Here is a 27,238-nt window from a genome sequence, read left to right as displayed (position 1 = left end):
GGTTGTCTGAGAAGATCCGTCCTTCTTGGTAGGGATCTTGGAAAGTCTACGATCCACTCTACCACCTCCGTGAACCAATCTTGGGCCGGCCAAAAGGGGGCTATTAACGTCATCCTCGTCTCCTTTGACGCCACAAACTTTTTCATTACTAATCCCAGGATTTTGAATGGGGGAAAAGCATATACGTCTACTCGAGACCAATTTAGCAGGAAGGCGTCTACCATAAGTGCTCTTGGATCTTCCACGACCGAGCAAAAGACTGGCAGCCTTTTGGAAATGAATGTGGCGAAGAGATCCACATGAGGTGTCCCCCACAGCGACCAGAGATCTAGACACACTTCCTCGTGTAGGGTCCACTCTGTATGAAGGACCTGGTTCCTCCTGCTGAGTCTGTCCGCCCTCACATTCTTTACTCCCTGTACGAACCTTGTCAGAAGGGAGATGTTCCTGTGAGACGTCCAAAGCAATAGGTCTCTCGTCAGTTCGTAAAGGAACGAGGAGTGAGTCCCTCCCTGTTTCCGAATGTAGGCAAGTGCGGTGGTGTTGTCCACGTTTACTTGCACTACTTTGACACCAGAGGTTCTAGACTCTTCAAAGCCAGATGCCTGACACCTCTACTGAGCCTAATGTCGCTCCCCAACCTTTCTCCGACGCGTCGGAGTACAACACTAGGTCTGGGTTCTGTGTTTTTAGAGAGATCCCTTTGTTCTCTTCCAGAGGGGGCAACCACCATTCCAGGTGCGATCTTATCTCCACTGGAATGGGAAATACGTCCGAAAGCTGTCCGGTTTTCCAGCTCCAAGACTTCTTGAGGAAGAATTGAAGCGGACGTAAATGCAGTCTTCCTAGTGGGAAGAACTGTTCGAGCGAGGAAAGGGTCCCTAGAAGGCTCAACCATTCCCTCGCCGACGTATGTTCCTTCCCTAAGAAGAGAGAGACTATCCGCAAACCTTTTGCGATTCTCTCTTGCGAAGGAAATACTCGAAAACCCCGAGAATCCATCCGAATCCCCAGATAGACTAGGTCCTGTCTGGGGGTCAGCTGAGACTTCTCGAGGTTCACGAGCAATCCCAACGCTTTGATCAAATCTAGAGTTAACTTTAGGTCCTCCAAGCACTGTCTCTCTGATCTGGCCCTGATGAGCCAGTCGTCCAGATACAGAGAGATATTTACTCCTTTGAGGTGAAGAAACCTCGCCACATTCTTCATCAGGCTTGTGAAGACCTGAGGAGCTGTGGACAGGCCGAAACACAAGGCTCTGAACTGAAAGATCCTTCCCCCCGTCATGAAACGGAGGTACTTCTTCGATGAAGGGTGGATCGGGACGTGAAAGTAGGCGTCCTGGAGATCTAGAGACACCATCCAATCTCCTTGTCGTAATGACGCTAGGACTGAAGCAGAAGTCTCCATGGAGAACTTCTCCTTCTGAACAAATTTGTTCAGAGAGCTGACGTCCAGTACTGGTCTCCAGCCTCCCGAGGCTTTCGCAACCAGAAAAAGGCGATTGTAAAACCCCGGGGAGTTTTGATCCAGTACTAGTTCTATCGCTCTCTTGTCCCACATTTGTTCCACCATCGATCGAAGAGTATCCCTCAGCACAGGATCCTTGTACTTGGCTGATAGTTCCCTTGGTATTGACGTTAGGGGAGGAGTGTTCAGGAAAGGGATACGATATCCCTTCCTTATGATAGCCAATGAAGACGCGTCTGCGTTTATCAGTGTCCAGGCCTCCACAAATCCCAGGAGCCTGGCACCTACTGGTGCTTGGAGGAGAGAAGCTTCATTTTCCCTTTTTAAAGGGACGAAAGGCAGACCTACCTCTCTTCTCCGGAGCCTTCCTTCTTGCGGGAGGTCTGGAGGTCGGACCACCTCGAAAGGGTTGAACTGATGTACTAGGTCCTTTCTTGTCAGATGCAGAAACAGGTTTCTTCTTCCTTGCTGACTGCGTCAGAAGATCCTGAGTCGCCTTCTCAGTTAAAGAATAAGCAATGTCCTTCACTAACTGAGAAGGGAACAAAAAGTCAGATAGAGGCGAATACAGAAGAGCTGCCCTCTGAGCGTGTGAGACTGCCTTGGTTAAGAAGGCCCCATAAACAGTCCTCTTCTTTAGAAGACCTGCTCCAAATAATGAGGAGATTTCAAAAGAGCCATCCTGTACCGCTTTGTCTATACAAGACAATATGCATAACAGGGCTTCAGGTTCGATTCCTTCCGAATCATGGGCTTTCTTGGACATCACCCCAAGGGACCAATCTAAGAAGTTGAAAACTTCCAATACATGAAAGAGTCCCTTGAGGAGATGGTCCAGTTCAGAAATTCCCCACGTAATTCGTGCCGAATTGAGACCTTGTCGACGTGAAGCGTCAACTAAGGTCGAAAAATCTGCTTCCGACGTAGAAGGGAGAGCAATACCCATATTCTCTCCCGTCTGATACCAAATGCCTCTTTTACCAGCTAATCTTGCTGGAGGCATGCAGAAGACTGTTCTCACTAAGTCTTTCTTAGACTTCATCCATGAGTCTAAGGATTGTAAGGCCCTCTTCATCGAAATGGTGGGCTTCATTTTGAGAAAAGACGAAGGCCTCTTCGTCTTAGCACTCGAAAAGAGAGCGCGCGGAGAAGGAGGAGCGGCAGGAGTCAACTCGTCTCCATACTCCTCAAGAAGCAAGGCAGTCAAAACCTTATAGTTCGACAGTCCTTCTCTTCCCTGATATTCATCATCCGAGTTTTCTTCCAACTCGGGATCTACATGAGTCTCCGCTCCCCTTTCCGTACGTTCCTCTTCTGGAGGAGACAAACTCCTAATAGGAGAGGGGCTAAGGGAATGATAATCTTTCCTCTTTCCCGCTTTAATAGCCTTGGAAGGCGCCACAAGCTCAGGCTTCTCTTGATAATTAGAAGACGCTTCCCGCTTGAATGACGCTTCCCGCTCGCCAAGCGTCCTGGCTGACGTCTCTCGCTTACTTGGCTGCTGACGTCTTGATGACGCCTCGCGCCTGGAAGACGCTCCGCTCTCCAAAGGCGTCCTACTTGGCGTCACAATATTGGTCGGAGCGTCACGTCTATCAACAGTTTTCAATGACGCTTCATGTCTAAAAGACGTCTTACGTCTCTCTGGCGTTACGAACTTTCGTAAGCAACCGTTCTCGCTCTCAAACCCGAAGCTTCTGTAAGATGTTTAGAAGCTTCACGTCTGCATGACGCTTCTCGTTTAGCAGGGGAGAGAGGACGAGACTTCTTGATTGGAAGCGCCACGTCCTTCCTACGAGGCGCTAAAACTCCCACTAGAGAGGACAGTTGCTCTTGAACTGCCATAATTATTCTCCTTGACGCTTCTCCCACGTCCACTGCATGACGCCTTTCGTCATCACTCGGGGGAGAAGTAGGAAAGGATACTTCTGCGTACTCGTCAGGTGACGCTGACGCCACCTTCGCCTTCTTAATAGAAGAGGGAGCGTCATCTGAGAAACGCTCTGGGCTCGAATCTATTTCAGGTTCATTCATATGACGCTTCAGAGGTCTCGACAAGTTCGACTCCTTCCACCCTCGTTTAGGTGAGGGAGAGGGAGAGGACGAGAAACACTCACGAAGGACGCTTTTCCTATAGCGCCCTTGAGCAGCCTGCCACGAAGCAGAGCTAGCTGAAGGGACGTCTGACCGTTGGGGATTCCCCACGACCTCCTTAAGGCTTTCGACTTTCCTTCTCCTCTGGGCATGGGAGCTTGGAAGAGGTCTAGGCCTGGGAGCGTCGCAGGGACGATCAAACGCCCCCTCCACAACACTGGGAGAACTCACTTCACTGTAATGCTCACTTTCACTAGCCTTACCTTGCAAGTCCGCCATCTTGGACTTCATGTCTCTAATCGTAGCTTTCAGATTGGCGATTTCCGAGGCCGATTCCGAAAGTACACTTTGAGAATGAGATACATAGGGAGAATCTAAATCAGTAGGATTAGAATTATCCGTAAAAGGCTCAATAGGCCTTGAACTCACACCTTTCAGACGTCTAACCCTATCCCTCTCTAACTTCTTCAAATAAGAAGTCAAAGTCTTCCACTCTTCTGCATTTAATCCCTCGCATTCCTTACAAGTATTATTAGCAGAACACTGAAACCCCCTACATTTACGGCATACAGTGTGAGGATCAACCGAAGCTTTCGGTATCCTCACCCTGCAGCCTACATTCACACACATTCTCACACTCACATTTGAATCAGACATACTGAGAAAAATCCAAAAAAGCAATTCCAAAAACAGTCCACAGTAGCGAATGCCAAAACACGATCCAAATACGTCACCAAAAAGCCGAGAAACGATGATCAAAGGATGAAATATGAATCTAAGTCAGGAGGTAATAGCAACAATGTTGATACCACCGGCGACAGAGAAAATATGATAGAAAACGGGGATGGTTCCTAGTCCTGCCGCCCAGGGCAGGCCGGTAGATCACCTGACCTACCTGTAGCGAGTGGCGCGAAATTTGAATTTCTGTCGGGGACGACGGAGTCTTAGCTATGTATATATCTGACAGGTAAGTTGATTGTATGAAATTAGTTTTTACACATACTAATCCCTCTTACAAGGCCATATTTATGGTCTTCGAATATCCCCACACACACTATAGTATTTGACTAGCATTTAAATTCAATCACTGACAACATTACTCAGGTGACTCCTGGAGTCTCAGATACACATCAATCTCTTGTAGAGGATTAACATGACTCAGTCGCCGGATTCAAAAGCTTCCTTTTTTATCTGTGGACTGCAGTGCAAAGCACAGCGAGTGGCTTAATTCAAACTCCAAAGATCAACATGACTTGTCTGCTCTTAAGTTATGTCCCCCCTCCAATTCTGTCCAGCTAATTAAGAAACACAAACAAATTTCTGGTAATAGTTAAGTTGCTCTGGCTACTGTTATGTCCAAGTCTTCACTTCCAATCATTGCGCCACTGAGATGGACATATGTTAATCAGTCTATTCCTAATGCCACCACTGGAAAAATGGTCTGGCTGAAATCTAGAACCAATGGGGACTGCAATACTGAAGCTTGTCAGGCCCTAATATTTCAGATGCTATGACAGGTCCAGATGGCTATTTTTGTAAGCTATATGTCCCTAGAAATGTCATCAAATCAGGACAAATGGCCAGCCATGGTTTGATGATACATGTAGAAGAGCTTACCATGAAAAACAGACCAAATTCAACATAGGGAGATGAAACTGTTCATGTGATAATACATCACTTTTACTGAATATCATCATGCTGCAAATAGAATTTACTACAGCCGAGAGAAATGACAGTACTTCCGAGAAAGAAGAAACTTGAAGGAATTAACCTTATCTGTGGCGGATCAAACTGGCATCATCTATCTCTGAGTCAGGCTTGTCTTCCATTCCACCAATACCAACAGGTTATGGATGATTAGTTACTGGCCCCAAGGAAAAGTTTAAACTGCTCAATCAAGCTTTTGAAGGTAATTAACTAGCTGAGGGTATCCCTCTCCCTGATGCTTGTCATCCTCAACCTAACCTTACAAAATTTGCATTTTGCTCTAAAGGGTGTTAAGGAAATTCTTGATCATCTTGATAGCTGGAGTGGAGAAGATCCTGATGGGTTTCTTCCAAGTGTTTTTTAAAAAAAGTTCCTAGTGTGTTATCTCCTGAATCTAACAATTTCCCTAGATTTTTAGGCTGACATAGGATCTTTGTGGATGAGCACATGCTTTGTAATGCAATGCCTGTTTCAAAAAAGAGCATATCACCATCCAACTACCTCAAAAAAAGCAGGGAAAACTTGGAAACAATGGCTACCTTACCTATAATAAATGAAACAATTTCCATTAAATATGCGTCTACATAAAAGTTGCCCAATCTCACAGATTCCTTGCTTACACTCTTTGATTGTTTTTAACCGGTGACCAGCTAATGCTTGGAAAATATCCTATTGCTAAGACCGAAGGTTTGTTACGCATACAAACACGTTGAAGTTTTGTAGTTATCTAAGAACAAGCTATAAAATGCCTACGTATAGTTGAATACTAAAGTGGCAAGTGGAACAGTGGGGAAGGTAATGAGTTACCTGTAGTGTGGGGTAGTAAGACTGACAGGAGGATGGGGTAAACTGCTACTAGAGGTGGGTAATGCTCCTGGAGGTGCCCCCAGATGACTGTTGTTTGTCACTGATGATGAAGCTGCTGCTGCTGCTGCTGCTCTGCTCTCCACGATCCTTCGAGAGACGAGGGGGGACACATGGGGGGGCAGGTAGGTGGGAGGGAAGCGACTGCTGTGAGAAAAGTTGGAAAATGATTATCATACCTGATTTGGAGAGTTGGCCCTTAAAATCTATTTTCGTTAATTTACAAGAAAAATTACCTTACAACAACAATGGAGGGGTATAAATTGAATTGTTCTGATATTTCACAGAATGATAAAAAAAGCTTGTAGGCATAATTATTAGGGTTCAACCAAAGGAGAGCATCTAACGACAATCTAGTGACGAGTTATTATTGGCAGAAAATAATGTAAGATATCAAATATTACGTAGGCATTAGATTTTGAATTCTACTTTTTTCACATTAAAGAAATAAAACTATTATACACCTTGATCTAATTTATGCAACACAATGCAAACTAAAGTGCCTATATCATTCACCTTATAAAAGCTACAGAAGAAAAATGACATCAAATATTATTTCAAAATGATAGAGTATATTCATTGCTAAAAATGCAAGGCATCAGAGCATACTAAATTTATATCGGCAAATTTATTTAAAGCACAATCTTATTCTGGGCACCTAATCCATTTATAAACTATCAGTCAAGGAAGTAAAGCGTGAAGTCATGATTAACAATACTTTAAAAGTTAAATGCCAAGCGAGGAACCCAATTTATATTTCAGTTCTAAAAAATTTGAGGAAAAACCAACAAAATTGCATTTCACATTCTACAATATATACTATAAAAAAATGATCTAAAAAATAGGGATTGTTAATAGTTTTTCCTATGAAAAAGCATCACTCAAAAATTGTGACAAAGACCATCCGACTTATAAGGTAATTTGACTTGGGGATAAAAGTCCAATATAAAAACTGATTCAAAATTTCAAAATATAACAGATTTTAAAATGACAATCATCTTTAAGCAGACTCAAAATTTCAAAAAATATAACAGTTTAAAATGACAATCATCTTTACAAGGAACATGACCTACACTAGGGTCAATTGAATAACACTGAAAAGCTGAGCACATACTATGACGTGTGGCCTCCTGATAGCCTGTTTACAGAAATACAAAACTACATATTTCTTTTGATACTGTAATGGGCAATGTGATTGCTACAAAAAATGAACAGCTTAAAAGTAGTTTACACATATTCACAATTTATATTTATGATCAGGCCATTTCTGTCCTTTTATCTACATGCAATGGTATATACACATAACTATCAAAAAGCATCAAAGAAAATACAAAATAAAACAATTTTACATGCTAAGATATACAATAAATTGCAAAACCAAATACAAAAATATAAAACAAAATAATAAATGCATACCATGTCATGCAAGGACAAACTATTTTAAAAACAAATTTATACATGACTAATCTATCCAATGCATAATATGCAACTTATGCTAAACTATTATGTAACAGTAATGAACATTTATATACATTTTACATACATCTCAAAACATGGGGAGACAGACATAGCAAAATTAGGAATCTTACTTTCAAATTTATGTGCACATTTAACATTCAATGAAATTCTATCCCATTCACAAACAAACTTAGGCTACCTAACTATAGAATTGGTATGTTTAACAATTAAAAAAGAAAACCAGTTTTGTCAAAATATTACTGTATAGACCTACACAAAGACCGAACTCAAACTAACCAACCTTCTTTGTAGTTGAAGAGGGAAAAGTACTACTATGTATTTTGGAAGCAACTGACATTTTTTTTTAATAACATTCAATATGACTTGCTGGACATAAGGATACAACCTGTCAGCAATATCCAGTAACATTCATGACAAGGAACAAAATAATGGCAGCCCCAACTAAATAAAAAGTCAGACCTATATACATACAGGTAAAACTTAATTACTTAGTAATAAAATAGCATCTCAAGAAACAGTTAACTAAGATGTATTCTGGTTAAAATATCTTCCATACTAAGGTCACTAAATATCAGGATACACAGTACTTCACACACAGCTACACATGTTCACAAAAAAATATCTGTTGCTGGGTCAGGCAGGCTAACAGAATGAAACAAAGTTCCTGAAAACTGAAAAAGGCCTTCTATAAACATATACTGAAAGCACTCAATTATCTAAGAACAATTTAGCCATGGCCCTTGATAATATTCACTGAATTTACCTTAATGCAAATAATAGTTTTCTGACAACAAACAAAAATTGTGGCAGTGCATAAATGTTCTTTACATGTACGTGACTGACACTTTCAATAATACTGTCTGCAAAATTGATACCGTAAGCTCTTTTCTAGGGTTTGGCTTATAATAATAATAATTTCTTTTATTAATTCTTTTAAAGTATCAGTTTTCAGTCAAACCAAAATCCCATTTTGGTTTGAATAATGATCATGAGGTTCTGTTCCTCTATGAACTGAACGAACATGTACTGTCTTTGCAATTTTGTACATATCAAACAATAGCCCATGAGTAAATCAGTATTTCATTTCCTAGAAACATTAATGTTTCCCCTACATCTAAAATGCAGTCCACTTATATTGTACACTACAGAATGCAAATATAAGAAGTTGAACTTGTTCTTCCTATCTTTGATTGGAGTAGTACACAATATGCTCCTAGGTGCCTTTTGTCTAAAGTGAGATTTTTTTCAGGTTATACTGTGATTTCCCAGTACACACATACAAAATGATAAACACAAAAAATGATCTTGAATGATTTCAGAAATAACTTGAAACAAGATAACTTGGCAAGAGATTCTATCTCCCACTAACTCTGCAAGGAGCTGACCAAATTGTAAGTACAAACAGTCCTTCTGGCATTCTATTTCACACTCTTGACAGAAACTGTGTGATGGTGAAAACACTGCTTTTCCTTCAATGGGAAAAACCATAAACAGAATTACCATTTTCATCTACCACCATCATAGACTGCAGTATGTCTTATCTTTCAGGTATGGCTCTAAGAAAGGAGCAGAGATGCAACATGCTGTAAAGGCAAATGATTTAAATTCATGTACGTACTTTAACTGTGTTCGTTCTAAGCTGCTTCTATCATACCACTGTTCTTTATTACTAAACTCACTTTGGATTCACTTTTATTTTGCCAATTAACAAAATTAGTCTGCAAACTGACAGGGCTGTATGTTTAAAATGATGGTACGTCTCATTCTATTTCTTATCAACGCACCTAAACTTCTCCCATACAAGTGATTCCCTTATATACAAGCTATACGTACAGCTAAAAAAATATTAAATTCCTAGTTAAAATCTTTTTTAAGTGGCAAACTGTCCAATAGTCTGTCACCTTGCATCTCTCTTTTGTACTGGGATTACACAAAGTCATTTCTCTTGATTTTTGGGAGAGAAATTTACGACATTTATGGGCTGCCAACAGAAACTGTTACATCTGGTATACTGTTGTGTACAGACAATCGAGCATTTACTGTATATGTATGTAATTAGAAAAAAATATGCATTACCTTACTATATCACAAGTTTCTATGGTAAAAAAATTATAATTTTCATATACCCATCAGTCATATATATGTCCACATTCAGGCTCAGAATGACCCAACATTCTAGTCTTGTTTAGCAGACATAAAACTACTAAAAAAATAGTTTTCAACTAAAGGAACTTCATGTGCTGCACCTAATCTAACCAGCAAACCCAAAAACAAAAACTCCTGCTATTTGAGTCCAGATGTGCTCCAAACCCATGGCTTGACACATCACATGACCATTGGAATTTCAACAGCAGGGATCAGGGTCTTGCTGCAACACATTATCTTGTACTGTCTTGTCTGGGGCTAGAGTGTAACTAACCAATTACCTGCAAGCTTCAACTACAGGAAGAAACTGAGCTGTTGGAGCTGTAGGGGACCAGAACCCAACGATACATAATCACAGTTTGCCTTAACTTGGCCATAAGATCACACTTGCATCATCACTTATTGAAAGAAGAAGAAGAAGAAGAAGAAGAAGAAGAAGAAGAAGAAGAAGAAGAAAAAAAAAAAAAAGTACAACTAAGTAGTGAGCTAGTGTTTAAAATCATGACTGAAAATTTCCATCATTCGAAAAAAGCAGGGAAACTCAGAACAGAGTTGTTAACTGCACTGCAAACTAGTGAAAAGACGGAAGTCAGCGATGTCTGCTGGACCAAAGACTGTTGAATCTTGAGACATTCCAAGACCATAAATGTGGGCTTATATATGACTGATGGGTTTGTGATGAAACAATACAGTTCTTGTTATAAATATTTAAAAACATACCAGAAATTGTATATCTAAGTATTAGTATTTGAAAACAGACCAACAAATATAATTCTGAATATCAATATTTCAAAATGTACTAGACATAACTTCACTAGCTTAAAACTGACTATTGAAAGTGCAACCTTTGTTGCAACCAAAAGGTGGAAGTAGCACAAGGCAAGAATGAGCTGTGATGGAGGATTCAAATAGCGTTAGCAAAATCTACATGTGCAATTGCTTGTAATGAGCTTAAAGTCATAATCCTTTTGGAAAATGTAAAAAGAATAGCAAATGTAATCATCAGATAATTACAAATTACAGTGTACGTATGCAAAAAGAGGTGGTAAAGATTAAGAAATGCTTACACAAAAAAGTCGAGTGTAACGAGGAAAAAATATAAGGAAAATGGAGAGCAAGAGGAAGGAAGACAAGAGAAGGAACAGTTAGTAATTGTTAAGATAGACTGTTCGATGATAAGTAAAGACAAACAGATGGTTAAGAGGTAATAGTAAGTGAGGAAGATTAATAGTTGGTAACAGAGGAACTTTGGTAATAAAAGTAGGGAGGAGAGTTGGTAAAGTTAAGGAGAGTTGCCAAGGTAGAACGACAGTAGGTAATGGGCGAGGATGAAAAATGAGTGATTAAAAATAGGTTTGAAGATTAAAGGCTCAGTGGATAATATAGTGCTTGTTTAGTTGCCTTGCATAGACACCCAGCTTTATAGGGGATGTGGTTTTCTTTAGAGACATACAGCAATCAGGAAGAGTAAACAGGTTTTGAAAACAACAAAGACGAAACTGTACTGATAATCAGAAGCTAAGAAGCATTGGCAAAACTGTATTTTAAATACTCAACCATTAGGTTGGAAGGTGAGTATGCATAAGTGAATGTTGTCCAGGGGTGGAGACAGCAAAACATCAACACACACTCCCTGCAGTAGGGACACTTCTGCTTTACCAAAACAACTTATCATTAATAAATACCACACTGTAAGATATCCTTTTTTTTTTTTTGCATAGCACAAATATTCACATTCTAAGAAAATGCAATTATAGCTAATGTCTTTATTCATCTATAGGCAAATCTCTTAAAATACAAGTAAACTGACTATTTTTAGTATGGTAAAAGAGAGGGTATTTAGACACAGTTAATCTAGGTTCTAAAATAAGCTGGGTGTAATAGCAAAATAATTCAGGATAACTGGCTGCTGCACACAACACTAACGAGTGTAGGGGGGTGGGGTAACAATTTTTGTGTTAAGCATTTCTATACCTACGGCGGGGAAGTAAGTACATCTTTATAACATCTAACTATTGGGGACAATAAATTCTAACTGAACTGGCAAGTGGTAACTACCATGGTAAGTGTAACTAGTCAAGCTAATCACTACCATACTAATAATGTGTCTTATACTAATGTTGAATTTTATGTGACAAATTCACATTAAAGACATTTGATAAAAGGGGAGCGGGGCTGTTCTTGGTAGGGGTGATGGCATCAATGACCTTTGATCTTCCAAAAGTTTACCATTCAATCATTATTTACCATGTGTAGTGTTGAAACACTAGTATATCAATACCATCGATACCAAAAATCAGAACTCTTACTTTCAGCCGTAATTACTGGCCAAAGAAATGTTGTTACACCTCCTAAAATGCTGAAGTTAATTTGACAAATATACTAGAAATGTTTTGTTGGATGTGAATTCTGGATATACACTTTACACTGGATAATTTTTTTTTTGTGTGTGAATAGTCATTGCTCAAAAACTCCGAAATGGGGGTATAATCCTTTGACCAAATAAAGATGAACATTTCTAGATTTACTAGACACAAACCATTGCATTACCAATTCCTTTTAACTTTGGTAAGTTTGGTAAGATAGAGAAAATTACAAGTTTAAACCATTTTCCTTGCTACATGAAACAAGAGAGCCCACCTTACTGAAAAAAAAAAGTCCTTCCACTCACCTTTAGCAAGAAACAAGGACACTTCTTTTAATGATATGAAAATATCAATTAGTTTAAACTCTGAATTCTTAAGAGGCCCATTAGTCTCTTTAACTAAATAAAATCAAGCAATTTCTTCACACAACTGAGTTATTGAAACGTGAGGTAGTTACAAGCCTGATAAAATTCATCTGACAAGAGGATCCAGTTTTCATTCATCTCTACAACAGCAGCTAAAATGTCAACGTAAGATGATTCATGGTAAACAAGCTGTAGGTCTGGAAAGGACAATTAAAATTCTTGCTACCAACCTTCCTTGCAAGCTTGTAGTCCACAATAAAACCCTTGTCAGTCATCTGATGCTATGAACAAGGTTGCCATTTTGGTTTATTTAAGAAAAACAAAGGGATCTCTCTGCTTAATTTTCTCCCCAAAAAGCATTATTTTCCAATGCAGGTACAAAACCACATTTATTTTTATTGTAATCCCGGATCAGTAGTAGAATGACACTTATTTTCCAATGCATGTACAAACCACATTTATTTTTATTGTGATCCTGGACCAGTAGTAGAATGACACAAGTGACACCTACAACCTCAAGTACATGTCAATCATCTTCCTCATTTTCTATTGTGTCTGGAAATTAAGCTGCCAGATCAGCAGTGCTGGAAGGAAGGAACTCAAAGACCCTTATACTATCTTGACATCTGCTACTACCAACGTGATGATGTTCAATGGCAACTGATAGTGCCTTGTTATATTGCACTGCCCAAAATTTTTCAGCAAACCGCTGTCAATTTTGGTCATCATACCTGTAACATTTTCTTCCATGGGCTGGGCAAATCCTTGAGGCCTGAAAAGATGTCCATTTAATTCATGGTGGCTAATGTGTTGTCTCCTGTCCTCTGAAGCTTGTCAACACAAATAACTGCAGAATATGGGACCAGTGAGGCTCCTACTAAAAGATCCAGCGGTCACTGAAGATTCTTACAGACAGCATCTGCGACTATGAACAAGGAAGTGACTAGTAAAGACCTTGCCAATATTTGCCTCGCTAGCTGTAGCTATAACAATAGCATTTTGAAAAATTTTGAAAGACAGGGTGTATGCATATGCCTGTCAGTTTTTCCAGAGGTGAACTATAGCTTTCTAGTATGGCTGTCCATACTGGAATATGCAGCTCTTGTTAATGGCACAACTGACAACTCTCACTTGGCGTTAAGTACTCCATGTTTAGAAACTTTAAACAAAAGAACCAGGTGAGAAACAAAATATAAAGACACTGAAAAACAAATATCTTACCAGCCCAAAAATTATGGATACTCTGGAAATTGGGCAATATGTTTCTTTGAGGTTCATGGATTCCAGAGGTCTTACTTCCTGATAGAATGACAAACAAGAGGCACTGTCTATTTCCATTTGTAAAAAGTTTATAATTGCCTGCCATCAGGACTTCATATGGATGACTGCAAGACCTTAACACTTAAAACGCCTATTGGACGTATTGAACGTCAACAAAAATTGTCTGTTGGGTGCTTAACTGATTTACGATACGTCGACGCAAACATTTTTTTTTTTTTTATTCCCGGGAAAAGTTATAGGCCTACTTGGCGGAAACTTTTGAATCACGCACCTTGAAGGATGCTGGGAGTTCACGGATCAAGCTGCTGTTTTGTTTACAAGCATTACCCAGGCGCGCATGCACGAATTTCTTTCTTCTCGCACTAAAAAGCATCAGCAATACATCTCAGAAATTATTTTGTCACAGACGTAATTTTTGCACCATTTTATATTAGCAGTTTCATAAGAGTTTTATAGTATACGAAAATGTGCACACTTTCATGTAGAATACAACAAAAAACAAACCCTGGTTGTAGCTTCAATCAGTTTTGAAATATTTTCATATAAATAACGATGTGCCAAAATTTCAACTTTCTGTCAACTTTGACTCAACTGAAATGGTCAAAAAACGGAATTGTAAGCTAAAACTCTTATATTCTAGTAATATTCAATCATTTACCTTCATTTTGCAACAAATTGGAAGTCTATATCACAATATTTCGATTTATGGTGAATTTTTTTAAAACTTTTTCCTTACGTGCGCTGAAAACTCTGCTGAAAACATCAGAAATTCTTTCGTCCGATTGTCGTAATGTTTGCACCGTTTTATATTAGCCATTACATTAAGTTTTATATATGAAAATATGTGCAATTTCATGTAGAATACAACAAAAAACAACCCATGGTTGTAGCTTTTATCAGTTTTGAAATATTTTCATGTAAATAACGATGTGCCAAAATTTCAACCTTCAGTCATCTTTGACTCGACCGAAATGGTAGAAAAACGCAATTGTAAGCTAAAACTCTTACATTCTAGTAATATTCAATCATTTGCCTTCATTTTGCAACAAATTGGAAGTCTCTAGCACAATATTTCGATTTATGATGAAATTTTGAAAAAAAACTTTTTCCTTGCATCCGCGCGGTAACTCTGCCAAAAAAATCAGAAATTCTTTTGTCCGATTGTCGTAGTGTTTGCACTGTTTTATATTAGCTGTTACATAAAGTTTTATATATGAAAATGTGCGCAATTTCATGTAGAATACAACAAAAATGATTAAGGTTGTAGCTTTTCTCTTTTTTCGAAAATATTTCATATAAATCAGATAATAGAAAAATCCACGTTCGGTCAAATTTACTCTACCGAAATAGTTGAAAAAAACGCAATTGTAAGCTAAAAACTCTTCGGAGTAATATTCCGTCATTTTTCTTCATTTTGAAACAAATTTGAAGTCTCTAGAACAATTTGATTTTATGGTGAATTTTTTGATATTTACCTTCACCCGCGCGCCGATTCGCGGCCGCAAGTCTCCGAAATACGACATCGCATTATCCTAATATTTGCTCCTTTTCATATAGCCTATAGAATTTCATATATCAAAATGTGCGCAATTCATGTAGAATACAACAATAAATAACTCATGGTTGTAGCTTTTATCAGTTTTGAAATATTTTCATATAAATCACGATAAATATAAAAAATTTTACCTTCGGTCAACTTTAACTCGACCGAAATGGTAAAAAACTGCAATTTCAAGCTACAACACTTACAGTTTAGTAATATTCAATTTTGCAACAAAAGGGAAGTCTCTAGCACAATATTTCGATTTGTGGTGAATATTTGAAAACTTTTTTTTTTTTTTTTTTTACGTCCGTGCGTTACGAATTCATGCATCATATTGTGATAATATTTTCTCTTTGTTGCTTTGATCGTTTTATAATTTGTTATATACCAAAATCATCGCAATTTAGTCTACAATACAACGAAAAAATAATTTATTAGCTTTAACCATTTTGCTCACAGCGCGATTTGTATTCAATTATATATGAAATTTTTTTTCGCGCTGTCATATATTCCAAGATTTTTATATGATAATGGTTTTTTTTTTTTTTTTTCATTTCTGATGGTTGCATACTAAACTTCAGGCAATGACAAAAAAGGAGCCAAAAATGAACTCTTAATCTTGAAAACTCAGCGTGCTGTGATTTAAAAAAAAAAAAAAATAAAAAAAATCTTCCCACTTCGGCACTCGCTCCTGAACACCGCTGGCATACGGGACACACTTTCGGAAATAGCGGCTTGGCATTTAAGGGTTAAAATACTGTTCACAGCTTTGAACCTTTCAGGGTTATTACTTTACAAACACTGGAGGAATTCTGAGCAGATAGCACATTCTACTCTTCTGTCTCCTTAACAAAAGCATACAATGTCTGGTGAAACCTATGCCCACAATTGTGAAAATATAATATTGATGGGATTGTGGAAAAAGATTAAAAATTATTACTGCAGAGAATATAAAATTTATGAATTGAATTTTGTGAAATGAGAAGAGTGTCTATACAACTGAAGACAGAAACAAATCCAGCTTAAGACCGAAACAAAATATAGTACTGACAAAATTAATATGCAAAGGTTTGGGCTTAATTAAGTCAGTCAAGAAGTGGAATTAAGTCTCCCACACTGTAATAGGCTTATTCACTCTCAATATAACAACAACCACGACGAGAAATTTAATAGTGAAGAAAAAAGCAATACGGTGATTCACGCCTGAATGAAATAATGTCTTCAGAGATGGCAAAGGAAGGCGAGTGGAAGGAAACTCGTCCTAATGAGGGCAGGCTCACTACCATTTTTCAAGTGACAAAACAGTTTTAACTCTGTAATTGGTTTGGCCACATCAGTGAAAATTAAGGGCATTTGTAAAGCAATGGTTTATAATTATTGTGCCATAATGCCAAGCCTTCTTCTGACAACTCAAATACCTAAACCTATATCATGACAACTACTTGGAAATGATCTTAACTTCCTAAATCCCCTGATCATAATATACAAAGCGTTCAGTAGGTGTATATCCCTCTTTCTATAACCAATCTGGTACACCTAGAAAACTACATAAACTATATTCCTAAATAGTTTATGCTGGGATGAACAGAGCTTCACTGAATTTGCTTCCAGGAGAAAAACAATAAAAACAAATGACCTTAGTAGAAAAGAACAAAATGTGCTACTTATCTCTCTCCCCATAAAATCTTTTAACTAATCGATGTACAATTTCATTTCTTTTATAAAAAGCCTAGCAATAAAATACCATAGTAAGCCTTGTAAGAACTTACCCTATATGCACTATGTAACAAAAAGAAATCAAATGAAAACAAAATGTTCTGCTTCAAAAAACAAAGATATAGTAACATCTTTCCCCTTGAAATTCAATCTTAAAAAGAAATTACAGTACAGTAATTTATAGTACAAAACCTAACAGAATTTTATAAAATTATACAGTGTTCAAAATAAATTCCAATTTTCTAATTAACAAGCTACTTTCTCAAATAAAACAAATTACCAACAGGTACATATAATGGTATGCCAAGAAATAAAATAATGCTCGAGAGAAAACAAAGTGAGAAAGATTTTACCAATATGTAAAATGAAAGTACAAAGATCATCTCCCAAAATGTGTTGAATGTTTTGGAGAACTGAACCGAACTTTCAGAGTAAATGGATATAATACAAGTGATAAACAGTGAAAACAAAAATAATATTCTAAATATAATAAGAGGACAAGCAGGGATCCTTTTTGTTTTTACACCTAGTCACATGGCAGCATTACAGTGTGTGTGCAACCCAATCAAATTCTTAAACTACCAATGGTTTTCATTTCAAAATATCAATTTCCACAAGATTCTGAAGAAAATATATAAATTAAAGTGTGGATGTACTGTTCATATGTTGGCAGATTTCCTTTGTGTTGCAGAATTGAACTGAAGAATGTTGGAAAGCTATTCGGCACTGTTATAGCTGTAACAGTGACAGCTAAACAAAATTACAACTACCTGTGAATAATACTACAGAAGAGGCTACTGCCAGTCTCCCTTGTCAAATTACAGAATTTCAGGAAAACTAAATAATAAAACTTCACTACTGGACCAATTATCAAAATCCTAAATAGATGATGATCAAGTTCCTTAGCATCTATGGAGGTTTCCTCCCTACAGGCCCAACTCATTAAACAATACTAAATGAGAATCATTTTGCATGAGGCAATGGAAATTACAAAAGGGTAATCTTCAACCAAAATAGGTCTAACTATTTCTTATAGGGCAATATAACTATGATCAAACCTTCATCACTACAGTTCCAATATATGTCTTTGAAGCACTGATAAATGGTTAATTTATCCATGGCTTTTATTCAATACCACCAAATCATCATCAAATGGAACGTTCCACACAGTGAGATTAAAAAAAAAAGCATCTACCATTTCTAAACACTCCCGGCTTTAAGAGATACCTTGAAAAAATTATAAAATTAAAGTTTCTCTGCAAAACTTAAAACCTCTAGATAATAAGAAAACAGCAAGTGGTGGTGAATATCATATGTGGAGAGTTTCCTGTCTAAAACAGGAACAAACCCTATGTAGATACATAAAAAAAGAAATAGCATAAAAAAACAGCATGTTCCACAGTCGGCCAACAGGCGGTAGTGTTATCAAACTTCTACACACAGTAGGAGTGGCACAATGTGGTCAGTGGAAAGACTTGAACAAAAAAGCGATGGAAAGAGTTCAAGAAAACTGCAAACAAGGTTTCCTTGCAGAGAACATGCTAATCCAATACCAAAGACGTTACCATAAAGGTACAAGGTACTTCGTCCTTAACCTATGCTCACAAGTTGACCTTAAAGCACTTTCCCAGAGCACTAGTTTGGGCAAATATAACAGCTCTTTTAACCAGGGCACTATGACTGGAATGCCCCAATATCAAATTGACAGAATATAAGAATATTTCATGAACCTACCTTTCAATCTTTCATTACTTCCAATAGTAAATGCTCAGTTTGTATATTTTCATAAAAGTTGGGGTAACTGTTTCTGCCTTTTCAGATTGAGTACTACCATTTACCATCCTCATAAACAATTTTCTTACTCTAGTTCTAACAATAAATGTTCTTGTTTCATTAAACTTACATGACTTCTACTCTTAACATGTTACCTAAATATCTAAAAGGCTTTTATGTAATAGTAAAGTTAAGTAACCATAGGAAAAAAAGAATGACTATGAATGAATAAATACTCCTACTTACATATACCAATGACAGTGTTACACACACATTATATGCCATTCATGTAACATTACCACATCAAGAGGATGCTCATTCAATATGGTACAGTGATGACATGGCTATAACCTACTTTCACATGATTATCCCCTTAACTGAATGCTATGCCTGACTTCCTGGTAAATTACACATCCAAAACCATGACACTGGTTGTATGATTGTTAAACCTGGCCATCACCCTGACATTAGCAGTAGTATAGCAATTTGATTTACTGCTAATGCTAAACAATAATTCACAAAAAAAATTATGCAAAAAAAATGAACTGAAGAGTCATCTTCAGAGTTTTTTGAAATGTGAGATCTTACAATATAGGGGTACAAGATTCTCTTTCTATATAACAAAAACAGAAAGTAAAAACATTAATAAAAACATCGAAAGAACACCTGATAAAACAATAATAGCAACAGTAATTTGTATAATAAAACACTATAAAATACTTGGCAAACCATATGTATCTATCACAATCATGGGAAATAAAAGGCATGCTATGCTTCAAACAAATACAGTATACAAAAAAAACTAAAGTTTCATGATACTCTTAATAATTCTGCAGTGGTCTTTCACACTGTAATGACATCAACTACAACTACCTTGCTCGATATGAAGAAATCCTGAGAACAAAAATATCCTTCAAGATAGATAATGAAACCAACATAAACAAACGAGTTGTCTTACAAATATGTCTTTAAACAATAAAATGGGTTCCAACCATCATTTCAGAGTAAAACGTCGTAACTCTCTCAGTATTGAGCAATGTACTGTTCAACTTGGCTTGGAAAAACCAGGGCAATTGAAAAAAAAAAACAGCTATGTAGTGCAAGGGTGTTGCAGACTCAAAGAGATAGGTTTTGTTTACTAAAAAAAAATAAATAAATAAATAAAAATAAAAAATTATGCATCTTTTACAGCATTACTGGTGCTGTGCTGAGTAACTCAAAAGTCTTTTATACGTTTTTCTTTTTTTCTGGAAGAGTTAAATGTTCCCACAAATGACAATTATATGCAGTATACAAAACGAGAAGAGAGAGTGTATATCCGAACCGTTCCAAGAGATTGCAAACCTACGAAGCCAAATGAGCACTGAAAATTTCATGGTTGAGAGAGAGAGAGAGAGAGAGAGAGAGAGAGAGAGAGAGAGAGAGAGAGAGAGAGAGAGAGAGAGAGAGAGAGAGAGAAATGCTTATCCAAAATACAAGTATAAATTCTTTGTATCAATGGAAATCTTAACAGACCTTCCCCACCACAAGTTCTGTTTGTGTAAGGACAGGGGTTAAAACTCAGTAAAAAGATACTTTCATTACAAAACTTGAAGACAATCCTGTTCTTGTTAAATGTAAATTACATTCCAGTTCACGCCAATTTCAGTATTTTTAAAATGGGGCACAAGAACAAAACTTTCAAAACTAATCAAGAATTCTGCAAGACTTTGGAGTTACTCATCACACTGGCAATCTAAAACTTGGCTGTTTTCTCTCCTTATAAATAAAGCACAAACTGTAAAATCAGGTGTATGGTATAACTTCTGTAATCACTCATAAGAAATTTCATCATAATTTTGCCTACAAGACATGCTGTACTGACATCTCATGATTTACTGATGCTGCACTTTAAAAATCTGTACAAATTATATTCTTCCTTTAGATTTGATGGTAACCATTTATTTTTCTGACCAATTTCACACAAATGAAACCCTAATATATTCCTTTCTCATAGATGCCGTTTTTGTTTAAGGACTGGGAAATCTGGTTCTGAAAAGCCAAAGCTTCATGATGCTTCCTTTTATTAGTTTCACAAACTTAAAATTTTCATTCAGCATTTTTACTGCTCAATCACAGATTTCACCGCTCCAATTTACTTGATTCAAAATGGATTTTTTTAAGGAACACGTTTTTCATATAAAATCTTTTATCATAAGTAGCCTTTTCCCAGTAACGTTCCTCCAGCCATTAAAACTTAAAAATCTTGCACAAACCCATTAAAGACAGACTGAATTACTATTCAAAAGGGAGGACAAAGAAAAGAAAAGGCAGTAAGGGCAAACTTCTTGGTCCTCGTACAGTGGAGCAAATGCTGTATCATCTAAGGGAGAATTGGAGTCTTTCCAATGCAATGGGTTGCATATAGGTAGTAGTACTGACTTCCAAATACTATATGAGATACGAAAGCAATCCATGAGGGAAAAACAACCAAAAAGATGAGGATGAATCACCCACATCTCAGACTTGCAGTTCACACCATGCTGATAAAATCTTGTGTGTTCTTAGAACTCCATATTGAAGTTCAAAGGTCAACGAGGTTGAAAGGAGCACGAAGCTTATTAGCCTAACTTGAGGTGAGAGAGTTCTTCCTGCAAAACATCCAGGTAAGCACAGAACAACTAGTGACAAAACAAATAGAAATACGTAGTATTCTTTTCAACAGCGATATTCATGCATCTATATGAAGGGAGTGGTGAGAAGGGGAAAGCCTGAAGACCTGGATTCATTGAAGGTAGGCTCTGATAGTTGTTCACCTGAGAGAAGGCTACCCTCGTAGGACAATGAAAGTATAGTAATGATAAAGAGAGAGGATCTACAGTTGAATCACAAATTTGAAGAGTCTTTGCTATAAAATCTACAACAAATGAAAACCTAAAGGTCCATAGTGACAGAGGTAGGAACAGGTCATGCTCCATTATGTCAGAGATCATCAAAGGACAAATATCAATGTGGAAAAATAAAAACAGAAAGTTCCTTACACTCTGTACATCCCTCTTCTTCACCACAACATTTGCCCAACATTTTCTGCCTTTCAGCTGCCCATATAATTTTTTGTCTCATTACTCTCTCAAGAGCCTTTTCAAGATAAACAAATACTTGGTATAACCTCTTGCTCTTTGCATGGTGGATAACTGATGCTTAAAGGGATGGAGGAGAGTGGTCTAGGCATATGAATTGAAGTTCTTGTCTTCAAGATTTATTAAGTTAATGTGGCTGGAGACCCATTGCAAGGCAAAAGACTATGATTTATAGTTTGTAATGAAGAAATGAAATAATGTACTTGAATAATGATCTTCACAGGATAAAGTCTATGAACAATAACAAAATATGCAGTACATAGAAGACACCATTTGTCAACATGGTAGTCTACTGTAGAACCCCATTCAAGGCAATTATATGAATTCGTAACTGCTTATTCTTTCTACAAAAAAAAAAAAAACAATGACTAGAACACGCCATCTTGTTATATTTCCTTTGCTCGTCAATATTAAAAACTAAGGTTAACACTTCAAGTTACCTGGTCAGAGAAAATAAATTCTTACCCAATGCACTAATTCGCTTTCACATTTTCTTGTGCTCTATCATCAAAGCTTATTATCATGGCAAGCAGCCTTATCCAAAATCAATTACCTCTGCTACAGCAATAATCGTCTCTGCTTGCTCGTGGTTTCTGCTCAAAATATCAAGTGAAAATAAATCAACACTTCGAGGGCTTGCCATCAACACAGACTCAACAACCAATTACAAATCTGCAGATATGAGACTGCAAAATTTCCAATGAGCATGACACAAATTTATGCATACTGCATGTTCTCACAATTAAGAACATCATAATACTAAAAACTTTGATTAGCACAATAGATTATTATTTTTCCAAAGAAAGGAATTACTTTTGACTCCAATCTGGAGATAAAGACTACATGAGAAAAACTAAGTTACAGTTAAGTTAGTTTTCAGGTTGACATAAATAAATGACTAAGAAAAATAGGGAGCTACACATCGATTTCCTCTTTATGAAATAAAATCTAAACATCAAATGCCTGATACAGCAGTGGCAATAAAGACCCCGGCAAATCTCGACTATTCAGATCTAGGAATCTAACTCCCAAAATGTCAATTCTGTGCAGTATTTTACATACAGAACAATAATTTAGTCTGCGTATCAAAATAAAAACCAGTAAGGACTTTTTTCATGGGAATCTTTGCTTCCATCAACTAATACCTCATTTCTGAATTTGGAACAGTTTCATGTTAAAACTTCCAATTTTTCTTTGGGTCATGAAGCGTTTTCAAAATTATTTGAACTCATTTGGTGTCCTGCCCTGAAGGCAAAAAATGTATTTAAATAACTCAAATAATTCTTCCCTAACAAAGAAACCACGAGTAAACAGTTTGATAAATAATTGAACATTATAAAAGGGTAAAAAATGCACAATACCATATCATACAGAGGCTGTGGTGAAGGATGTACAAAAGGACTTGAGGTGTTCCATGCAAGAAGTAAGGAGGGTACGTACCTGGGTAAGCCGCGGGATGAGAGGTCAGTGGAGTGTGATCGGGAGTGGTGTGAATGGGCAGGCTGAGCAAAGCGGCCACGAGGGGCCCACGGCTCGGGGTTGAACCTAGAACATGACACCACCACATGCAACATGACAAGCACACACCCACTGGGGGGGTCACACAGACAAGAGGTAAACCCCCTCCCCCGGAGGACAGACAACTATGATGGTGGCCACATGATTGAACTACCTAATCAATTTTGCAAATGCATGCAACATTACCATTTCCCTAGTTGAAAAAAGGAATACCCTGGGATCATTATTTTCTCAAAAAGGGGGAGGGTGTCTTTGTGGCAAATGCACAGTAGTAAATAAATTTGGTACATTTGCATGTCCCTATAACCAAATACAGACTAATCAAAGGACAATCATGCTACCAATTAGAAGAGTAGCTCTGGGTTCCTCTAATGCCAAATGAATGCACCAGGGATTGTTTTCCTTCGAGGGTGAGATTATGTCCCTTTCCAGCCACAAGCATGGTTATCCTGGCCTAATGTATGGAGCACACAGTTGGAGGTGGTGCAGGAGAAAGGTGGTGGTGATGCGGAGGGGCACATCCACATAACTATGACACTAAGCCAAAATTAATTCACTTTCTGGTAAAAACTCTGTCCTGTTGTCATAATGCACAGACAGACAGACATAAAGCGATGGAGAGATGACTGTAAAATAATATGCTAATCAATAAAAAAAAATATATATATATATAAAAGGGTATCATCTTTTCTGATACACACACTTCTTTGGACACACTACACTATCAGATACACAATTGTAATACTAACATTTTTCTCTGATATGGACACAACCTATTTGCATGAATTCTATCAGGCTACCCATTTCATTTCTGTCTAAAATTCAACCTAACCACATCGTAAGTCATCCGCACAGAGGGTAAAATTGAGGAAATTTGGAGAAAGGAAAAGTTATGTTCTAATTATGGTATGACATAAAAATACATATACACAGTATTTTTGCCTAAATACCTAGACTATGCTCACTGTGCAGACCTGGCTTGACCACATTTTGAAACAATGAGGAAGGAAAAATGAGTGAAAATGGGCACTCATTAACTGCATCATTTGGAAAGAAGTTTATATGAAAACTGAATCAACAATGCATTTACTGAGTATCTATGGGACATTTTTGATGGCCACTGACATTTCTCCAAAACCCATATATAAGCATTTACAATTACTAAAAGAAAATAATTCCCTATAGGTAGACTCGGTAAACTAATCTGACGACTACCCACAATTCTTCTCTCTCAATACTTTTATGCACAAACTTGTATAATTTTACTTGCAGAGACTTTTACACGTCACAAATCTTCACATAATCACAGACATTAAGTTTTGATTTTCTCTCGCTGCTGCCGGCCATTCAACTGACATGCCTTGTAAAAAGTAATAAGAGGAAAATAAGGGAAAAGCAAATGAATACATTAGTTACAAAGCAAAGCAGATCATTAAGCCAGAGGCCCTGTCTTCTATAGGACGCGCAGTACCACAACGACAACAACAATAATGCCTTGGGGAACAAAAAAAATGTTTAAATACTTAAATAAAGAAAAACTAAACCTATTCAGAGGAGACAAAATAGCAAGAAGATAAAGACTCCTGACTAGAAAAAACACAAGTTAGAAAACATTACATTCTCTTCACCCTGCACGCCAACACTGTCAATTTAGGGTCTTTCCACAAGGCAGGATTTTTTCACGAATCGAAATGAGACCCACACCACATGACTTTGTGACTGGTTTCCTGTTACGGTAAACAAAGAGAGGCATTCACACTACTGTTCTCAGAAGGTAATACTAGAGCTTGGCGCTAAATTATACAAAACTAGAGCACCTTACACTACTGCACACTATTCAACCTTCAAAAGATGCAACATAAAGTTTATTGAAAGTGCCATGAAAAATGTCAATACAGTACTGCATACTGTATGTTTACAGTTTAACAAAACTACAGACTTTTTTTATCATGTTACCAAAAGCTTGGAATATTCTTAGTTCTAACTCACAAAATGGGTACAGCCTACTGTACTTTATACTGGTAAAGCAAAATTCCAAAGAGAACCCTATTAATCACTGCAAGGCCTTTGTCAAGTTTAGCAGTTTACTCGCCTGAGTGACTACCAACAGCTAATAATGATAAATCAGGCTCATAAGACAGCATGGTGAGACGTACAGAGCGCCACGGCGCAAGGCTATAAAATGGACATTTAAAAATACATGGGTCTTAAAACACTAACATTCTTGATTGCTTTTACCTTGAAGAATTTCTTCCAGAATGATAGTCTGAGAGCAACGATGAAAAGATGAAAAAAAGATGTATATTAGGGAGAATAAAAGAGCAGTAAAAAAATGTACTACCATCACACTACCTCACCGACACATACAATACATAACACTTCCAAGAGAATTCCCCAATACTCGTGCTAGTACCATAAATATTCTGAAGTGCGTGGCCGTCAATGATTAAAGTGATGAAAACTGTATATCTAGTTATCAAACATACAAGGAATAAAAAAAATAAATAAATAATAAAATAAAAGGAACACTCACCGGATCAACAAAGCATACACATACAAAAGGGTGTGGAAACAGTGAATGGAGTTATGCAAAAGAGATCAAGCTTTGTGGTGAAGTACAGTCAGAGAAAGACCAAGGAAAGGGAAGATTGGGGCAAGAACCCAATACTCTACAATTCATCCAATTGGTTTTGTCAAAGTGTACCCTGTGCAACTAGCAAATTTTAATAATCAGGTAAGCACAAATTTTCTTATTAGCAAATACTATAGCACAAAACTTTATTATTCTTATATTTAAATCCAGTTCTCTTGTAGCAGTAAAAGGTTCCCAAATAAATTACAGTAAGTTCAAATTTTTCATGGCACTTAAACAGGGACACTACATTCTAAGTCAAAACACTTGCATAATAAGCCAGTGTGCAAGAATAGTGAACAGCAACTAAACAAAAGACAAATTTGAAAAGTAATAATAACTTTACAGCAAAGAAAAAAAGAACTACCTTGGGTAACTTAACATACAAAGGTGTGACATATACTAAAGGCAAAGAGTGCTATGGTACAAAGGAAGGGTAAAAGCAAAGGAACTTTTGAACATATTTAGGATGACAAGAGAATTAAAAAAACATGCAAAACAAAATATGACAACTTAAAGCAATAGTTGGCTTTGTTTCATCTGTGGTAACTACAAAACCTTAACTTTCTTTTAAATGAATCTTTTACATAAAAAAAAAAATCCTCTAAACATCAATATAAAATGAATATGACAGACTCACTATTTCATTTGTCCCCAGTTCATATTCAGAAAGTTACTTGTAATTGGCGGGACATTCTTTTAACATCAAGAAGTTGAATGGGTTGCATAAATTGTAAAATCAATTTTGACAAAAGTAATCTATCTTACTAAGAATAGAATTTTTTTTCTTGTATTAGTAGACTCATTAAAAGAAGATTACAACAAAGCTAACTATCCTACTTTCTGTCTACAACTCTTATATTTGCTCCCTAACAGATCCTCCTACTTAGCTTTCCAGCTCCTTTACCCTGCTCTAATTATTATCCATCATTTAAGAACAAAATCCTTTCGGTCCAGCCCTGAGTGTGTGGAAATGTAACTTGACTTGGACCTGTGAAGCTAATCAAAATTGCCTATGACTGAAAACTGGCGATGACAGCGCTGATCTCCGGTTATTGGCGCCGATAAGCAGGGATCGGCACCAAAGATTCAGTTATTGTCATTGCTAGACAGGCGCCATAAACCTGGATCACCTATAACCGGGGACTAACTAATCATGATTCTAA

General features: G+C 37.2%; 1 protein-coding gene across 5 annotated transcripts in view; it reads right to left on the bottom strand.

Moving 5' to 3' along the window:
- The window catches only part of LOC135214322 (dual specificity mitogen-activated protein kinase kinase 7-like), an 83,444-nt gene that overhangs the window by 12,211 nt on the left and 43,995 nt on the right, over positions 1-27,238 (bottom strand). Inside the window, exons 10-12 of one of the 5 annotated variants that reach the window (XM_064248513.1) lie at positions 23,363-23,467; positions 11,317-11,392; positions 6,079-6,282 (exon numbers count right to left, since the gene is read on the bottom strand). In XM_064248513.1, the coding sequence (XP_064104583.1) occupies positions 6,127-6,282; positions 11,317-11,392; positions 23,363-23,467 (337 nt within the window). In that variant the 3' untranslated portion in view covers positions 6,079-6,126. Of the gene's footprint in view, positions 1-6,078; positions 6,283-11,316; positions 11,410-23,362; positions 25,707-27,238 lie in introns of those variants that run through there. The other 4 variants (XM_064248512.1, XR_010314323.1, XM_064248515.1 and 1 more) reach the window with 4 other exon arrangements.

This window comes from Macrobrachium nipponense, chromosome 45 (genome assembly GCF_015104395.2).
Source record: "Macrobrachium nipponense isolate FS-2020 chromosome 45, ASM1510439v2, whole genome shotgun sequence".
NCBI lineage: Eukaryota > Metazoa > Arthropoda > Malacostraca > Decapoda > Palaemonidae > Macrobrachium > Macrobrachium nipponense.
Note: the sequence above shows the minus strand (reverse complement) of the source record. Positions and strands in the feature narration are given on the sequence as shown.